General features: G+C 31.0%; 1 protein-coding gene and 1 pseudogene across 1 annotated transcript; both read left to right on the top strand.

The window, feature by feature from the left end:
* The window catches only part of LOC106327431, a 67,995-nt pseudogene that overhangs the window by 42,734 nt on the left and 17,546 nt on the right, over window positions 1-7,715 (top strand).
* LOC106327432 lies at window positions 3,349-5,013 on the top strand. The gene is made up of 2 exons (XM_013765584.1): window positions 3,349-4,648; window positions 4,733-5,013. Exons 1-2 carry the CDS (start codon window positions 3,389-3,391, stop codon window positions 4,772-4,774), a joined length of 1,302 nt encoding a protein of 433 aa, XP_013621038.1. The 5' UTR covers window positions 3,349-3,388; the 3' UTR covers window positions 4,775-5,013.

Raw genomic sequence — 7,715 nt, 5'->3', positions numbered from 1 at the left:
AAACGGAGTTCAGATGTGGGAGTTATGCAATTTGCAAATCAGGAGACCTTCAGTTCTCGCGAATTTGGGCCGTATGGATCGTCCAGCTCACATCTTGATCCTTACCGCGAATGAACTACTTGGTTCAGACGAACCTGGACGTTAGCCGAAGAGTCTCTTTGACCAGATCTGAGATCCAAGAGTTTTAATACATTGTCTTTAAATTTCTCATCTAGATTCAATTTACTAAGTTTGTCTTTAATACATTCTTAAGTCTTTTTCTATTCCTAAAGTAGTATAAATATGTAAACACTTCTCATAATAAAATCAGTCTAAGTTTGAGTTTATTTTTGTTTTCTTCTTTTCTCTGAGTGAGAGAGAAAGTTCTTTAGCTAGTTCATTGGTGTGAACCGGCTTGTTGATTTGGTGGTCAGCCAATTCATCTTTGTGTGTTGTTTGGTGGTTAGCCAACACATTCATTCATTCTTGGGTGGTTAGCCTTAGATCGTGGGTATATCAAGAGTCATTCCGCATCTCTTGACGATCCTTTCAATCCATATCAGTTCCAGAAGTGTTGTTTGCCTTCTCGGATCATATCCAACACCCAGCTAAAGTGATCCTTCCCGATTTAGGGCGTATCAGTATTGGAACAAAGCCAAATGTATGTTATGTACATTAAGAGTTAGAAAGTCTAGCGAGAAAGAGAGAAGGAGCCTTCACATAACGCTTTTCCATTGGTCAGCAAAAAAAAAAAGAGATATCTGAGCCAAGTGAAATGTCAAATTCTCATTGTCAAGAACTTGGTCCAACTTCTGAGAAAATAATGTTTTTCTCGTTGATTTGCATAATAACCCCAGCTTTGAGTTTGCACACCCACTTGTTCTTACGCTTCTTCACATACAAAAGTTGCAGAATATGAAAAAAAAAAGTATTTTTTTTAGAAGATTGACTCACGTACTCTGTTCCACGAGGTTTAAGAATGGCGGAGAAGATAAAAATATTAAAGAAAACTACTCTATATTGCATCTCTTTGAAATCAATTTTTTGGTTATGAACCCTAATTTACGAATTGGGGATCCAAACAAGATACTTAAGTCGACACGGGTCGGGTAAAAGAATCGGGTCAGGTCAAATTTAGTAAATCGGATGTAATTTTAATATATTACGGATTGACCTCATTAACTTAGCTTAAAATCAATTACAACCGAATGTGATGTTGCCACCATATAATCATTTACTTTGTATATGTGGCATATACTAACATAAACATGGTGTAGTTGTAGACACATTTTTATACATTAGATGGGTTCTACCATATTATATTAAACTTTGCGTACCACAAACTTTTTTCCGCTAAAAATATCCAACAAATATAATTCTAAACTAAAAAAATATCAATTTTATTTATCTATAAATATTAATAAAAATAAGCTCAAAAGTGCCACTTTTGATTATATATTGCCTTAATCAATGATTTTGGTGGTTTATCCTTTAGCCTTTAGGTCGTACCTGCGAACAACTATGCAGGTAACGGATGCAATAAACAAACCAAAACCTTCATTTATTTTGTTTTTCCCAATGGAAGAACGTCTTAAGAAAATCACAACTCACACTCACGGTCAAACAGATTATAACGTTACGGACAACAACGACAAAACGGTTTGTTTTGGAATATGGTGTCGTTTTCAAACTTCGATTAGTAAGAAGTTAACTAACACTAATACAGTAGTGTCATATTCTAAACATTCGGTAAAGATAACATTGATATTCGTCAGTGGAGCTGTTCAAGAAAATCATAGCCACATAATAACCCAACAACAAAAGTTGAATTCATCATATCGAAGAATGTCACTACTCTTTCCAAAGAAGTACTAATAGTTTTTATTTTTGAATAATTGAAATCTATCAAGCTACGAATTAAATTTAATGTGAGAATGATAATCACTATGGGTTTTGTAATGATCAATTTGTATAAAATCTGTACGACCAAAATTATCAATCGGACCCGATCCCTTATATATTAATTAAAAAACATTACAACATTATTTTGTACCCACATATCATCATGAATGAGAATAAAATTCAGAATTTTCAGAGAAATAGATTGGTTAACCTTAACTTATATTATACTTTTTATTAAACTAACTATTAAATTGATAAATAGCGTACAAAAGAATATTCTCACACTTTTTTCTTAAATAAAAGTTACGGAATTGTCTAATATGATTAACATATATATGACAATTAATGATTATGAATAATAAATATTTGATAATAAGTTTTGTATCTTAGCTCTTGTTTGTTTAATTTTATATTAATAAAAGATATTAAACAACTACATTAACCATATATATATGTTATATTTTGAATTTTTAAAACGGCTATGAATTATTTAAAACGTTAAATGTCTCACATTGAAAATTTGTGATCAATGGTTTAACTTTTTTTGGTAATAACAAGATACAAATGATCATAAATCGTATGAATATAAAGTTTCATTTACTAGACATTCATATTATATAATAATATAGTTTTAAATTAAACTATACAACATAGAATAATACTTAAATATGATAATTTCTAAATTTGTATTGAAAAAGTATTGAAACCTTAATATTTTAATTTTGAAATTTGCATTAAGAAAATCGCAGATTAGAAATTTTGTGTTTATCATATGAATATAAATTCTCAAAATATAATATATTGTATATCTATGTCCATGTCATTGAAATTTATTTATATACCATATAAAATAAATAAAATGATTGTTTTGATTTATTTACAAGATGTATTGTTTTGATTTATGTCTTTACTATAATTTAATTATATACATAATACGTAAATAAATATAAATAAATAATAATATCCCGCGTAATTGCGAGGATTTTAAGCTAGTATGATAGAGTTTGACGATACAAAATATCACTATCAATCCTGGTAATAAATTTAATGAAATCGGGAAAAAAAATTTGTAAGCCATTTTTGTTTTTCTAGATTTTCTTGTAAAGAAGTTAAAAGGATATACATATAATTAATTTATTTTTGTTTTTGTATCAAAACATTCATTAAAGTATATGTAGCTAAACTTTTGTTTACCTTTTTATTATTTCCTCATCCAAAATTATGATTAAATGTAGTATCATCCTTTGCTACTATTTCTTGTTACATATAATTATACCGATAATATTTTACCTCTCCACAAAGTGTCACCATCAAGTAGTCACTTATGATTTTTATGAATTTGACTACTCTTGAGTCTTGAGTCCCCTCATCCCCGGAACTACAGCCTTCATTATCGCCTTTTGTAGGCCCATGTAGAGCTTCAAGTTTATATAAATGACAATATATAGTAGAGCAGAAGACATCAATAACTCTCTTGCTTCTTTTTCTTTTATATTACACATTCTTGATGCTTCAGAGGTATGTAAGGATTTTTTTGTCTGAAGAAACAATGGAGGAGAAGAAACCGAATCTTGATGCTCCGTTTCTATCCGTGAGACGAATTCCAACGAAACTAGAGAATCCAATCGACTCGGAGAACACCAAGAAGAAGACAACGACGACCAGGAGGAGAAAAGTCAAAGATTCATGTCAAGAAACTGAGCATGGAACTATGGTTCGGTTATTACAAGATGACAAGAGCTTCGATCATGTAATGGAACCATCTTTAGTTCCACTTGGAAAGCCAAAGGATCATCATACACTACTCCAAGAATCAGACCTAATCAAAGCATTGGATATGGTTTCTTCAACCGCAAGCTTCTCTGTTAACTGTAGTACAAACGGAGTAAGTGATGAGTTCGAGAACAATGGAGGCAGGCCAAGCAGTGTATCAAAAGATGACGTCAATCTTGAATATCGTGACCTCATCATGGCGAGATTTTTACCAGCTGCTAAAGCGATTGCCTTGAAACAGAAGAAAGGATCTTTTAGAGACCAAGAAGAGAAGATGATGAAGAAAAAGAAAAAGAAACGGATCATTGCTCTACAGAGAGTCTCCATGGCCATAAATCAAGATTTAAACAATGATGATTATGGTCATGATCATGTTGAAGAAGCAGTCCACTCAAGTGAGGCCAAGAAGGCTATGTTTGGGTTCTTGCCACAGTTATGTTCCAAGAACTCACTGGATGTTCTTAATCCGGTTCTTTTTCGGATCAAAACTTGTCAGAATGTTGCGGTAAGTTGTAGCAAAATCATAAACCCTAAAACACAAGATTCTGTTTATAAAACCAAACCAGCATCATCAACAATAATCGTGAGATCAAACAAGGCTATGAGCAAGTCTCAAGAAACCTGTCCAATACCAAGATTTTCAGAAAAGCTTTCCACAACTTCGAGGTTGCAAAGGACATCGAGTACTCAGATCAAGAGACAAGATACGAGGTTTCTTTCGGAGGGGGTAAAGAGAATGAGGAACAGAAACAAAAACAGGTCAGGGAATATCTCTGTTTCTCAACCTCCGTTGCCTAAAACTCCTTCAGAGTCCTGGCTTTGCCGTACACTTCCGAGAAGTTCGACAGTCAGCACCGTCGTCCCTGGTCAATTACCCGTCCTTCTATCCGGTCAAGACACCGGTTTGAGGAAGATGATGGATCAAAAGTCTATTAAATGGGAGACGATTGTAAAAACATCGTATAAACACCATGACAATGTACGCTACTCAGAGGTATGAATGATATTCTGAAGATATCTTTATTTTTCTATGTATTTTATTTTTATTTTCAGTGTGATTTTTCCGGATTATGTACAGGAACTCACTGTTGTTCATCCCTCTCGTCAACACAAACCATAAACCGGAATCTTCTTTTCCGGTACAGTAAAATTTAGTGATATTTATTTAATGTTATTATTACGATTGTGGTATGTGTGTGTTAAAGAAGAAAAATAATCTGTAGAAGAGGTAATAAAGTCGGATCAATCCAAACTCCGTGTCGGACCAGTTTGGGTTAGGTCGGAAATATAGTGCCACATATCAGCATTTATTATTATCACCACCAGTATCTAAGGATGTGTATGTGTATTGATTCAAACATTTGGAATGAATTTTTTTTAAACGAAAATTTCATTTTATTTTAAAATATTATAATAAAAGTTTAAAATCTAATATTGATTATATTATTTTACAAATGTCTAAACAAGATCCAATTCATGGTCTAAACCATGAATATTATTTGATAAAAAAATCCATGAATATATTCATCTGGACAAAATGTCTAATTATAGTATTTTATAAATGTCTTCTAACATCCTAGATATACTTAACTAATGATCCAAAAACACCAAAAGTCTTTTGTTATTGAATTTTTAGGTATAATCAATCTGCTTTTATAATTTTAGTCCAAAATGTTTTACAAATACAAAAGATTCAAATTCATGGTCTTAATTATGATTTGACATGAATCGGCCAGAAAACTGACTTAAGTTATTATATATCCGATAATTTTAAGCCAAACTTAATATATAGTTTTAAAACATTACATACCATTAAAAACGATATATGTGACTGAATCCTAAACCTGATCGAAAACCGAAACCATATCAAACTTATGAACAAGAAATCAGTTTTAGTTTGACAACTATTTTTTTTTAAATACTACATCACCCAAACTGAAATATATATATAGGGAATTTGGGTTCAATAACACCAAAAAAAATATAATTCGCTATCTTACTAAAATCCCAAGCTCTTTCTTCTTTTCTATTCCTATCTCTCTCTTCCCCTCTTTCTAAAAATCTTATTTTCCTTTTTTTTTGTTATTCCACCAATAAACCCATATATATAAATATATATTAAATGATCCTAGTTTTAAGTTTTAACTGGTATTTTGGAAACAAAAATCAATGAGACCTACATGTGAATTTTCTGACCACCCAAAATCATTAACTTCTTGTAATGCTCATCAATCATTCAATATTCAAATCATTTCATAGTGACAATTTTTTTGGGTCTGTATCCACGTCAGTTTTAGATTCGATTCTCCTTAGAAACTAAATTATCATCACTTGGTCAGTCTGGTTTACATAGTAGATCGTAACAGATGATCGGCTCACATCTGACATTAATCGAAAGATATTCCAAACTCGGATCAGACAGTGTGATAGTCAGTCCACTCTGTAGCAATAAGTGCGGTTCTCCCGAATCCGTCCGAATCAGGCTATAGAATTTCTCAAAAAAAAAAATCATTTCAGATGTTTGACTAGCATAGAGCATGCGTATTGCCTATGGTAAACGGATGGGCTTACTGAAAAAGAATTATGAATGATTTGGACCTATCTTTAGGTTCAGCGAAGAATACATAAACTAAAATTAAGCCCAACAATTTTCATCAAGAAAGAGAAAGAAAAAAAACACTAATACCAAAGTATCGGTGGTTAATGGTAATGCAAGGAGGTTCGATTCATTCTCTTGTACACTGAATTTAAACTACTTTTAGTATGAAATTTTTTAATTTCAAAGATTAATTTCCGGCATGTGAGAGATTATGTGTTTAATGCCCAGAACTTCTATAGTTATAAAAAGAAGCTAATCATATAGATGTATCAAAATCACTTGGTGATTCCAACTAATAACCCCATTATAAAATTTTGCAATAATAAAGTCGAGAAAAAATAATTAGTGTTGACTTCCAAAAAAAAAAATTAAGGTTGACTCGAACAATTATTTTTTAGATTTTTAGTCAAGAACAATTTTAAAAGAAAGTTGTGGATGTCATGTACTATATAGAGTACATCAGTCATGTTACTGCGCTCACTATATATGCCACGTCACTAGACTTATAACCGTTGATCACCCCATTAACAACTAATAAAAACAATACATGATTAATTGGGGCTTTTTGGTATTTTATCTATAAACTATATCTTGATCCGCGCTACAAAGCGCGGATATATTGTTTGTTTTGTTTTTTCGGTATATTTTTTATATATAGCTTAAAATGAATATCACCCCGTTCCTGGTTGAACAAAAAAAAAAATATCACCCGTTCCACATTCATAAAATCAGTTAAATGTAAAAAGTAGTTAAATGAAATAGGTATGTGTTTTGCTCGTAGAAAGCAACAAACATATCAATATACAATTTAGTTATCAATATTATTTAATATATGAACTTTAAGATTTTTAAAATAATTTCAATGGGTTATTCGAACCAGAACTAAAATTTAAAAATATCTGAATGAGGCTAAAATATTAAACTCCGAAAACCCAAAATCCGAATTAGATCCTAACCAAATCGGAATGAGTACTCGAACGACCACCCCTAATTTATGTATAAGATATTGTATAGGTTTAGACACATTTATCCAGAACTAAAAAACTAAAACCAAATGTAAACCTAATTCATAAATAATCAAGTGAATCATATATCTCTGGAACCAAAAAATTGAATTGAACGGAACCAAACCGCTAACCAAATAGGTATCCAAAATTTTAAAATGGAATTATATACCCACAAATATTAATTATACTTAATTTTTAAATAGTTAAATATACTAAAAATACTATTTATTAACAAAATTACCCGAATATTTTTATCCATAAATTTAAAATTATCTAAATTATTTGATATTTTTATTCAAACCGTCCGATATTTAAAGCTGGTATAATTATTTATTTATTTGTAAACATAGTTATTGATACTATGAATATAAATGCTATTAATTGTTATTGATAATGTATATACAAAATGGTATCAGACATGCGAAAATCAAAGCATCTAATAGATGAATTGGTTG

This window comes from Brassica oleracea, chromosome C2, assembly GCF_000695525.1.
Source record: "Brassica oleracea var. oleracea cultivar TO1000 chromosome C2, BOL, whole genome shotgun sequence".
NCBI lineage: Eukaryota > Viridiplantae > Streptophyta > Magnoliopsida > Brassicales > Brassicaceae > Brassica > Brassica oleracea.
This window is presented reverse-complemented; position numbering and strand designations above follow the sequence as displayed.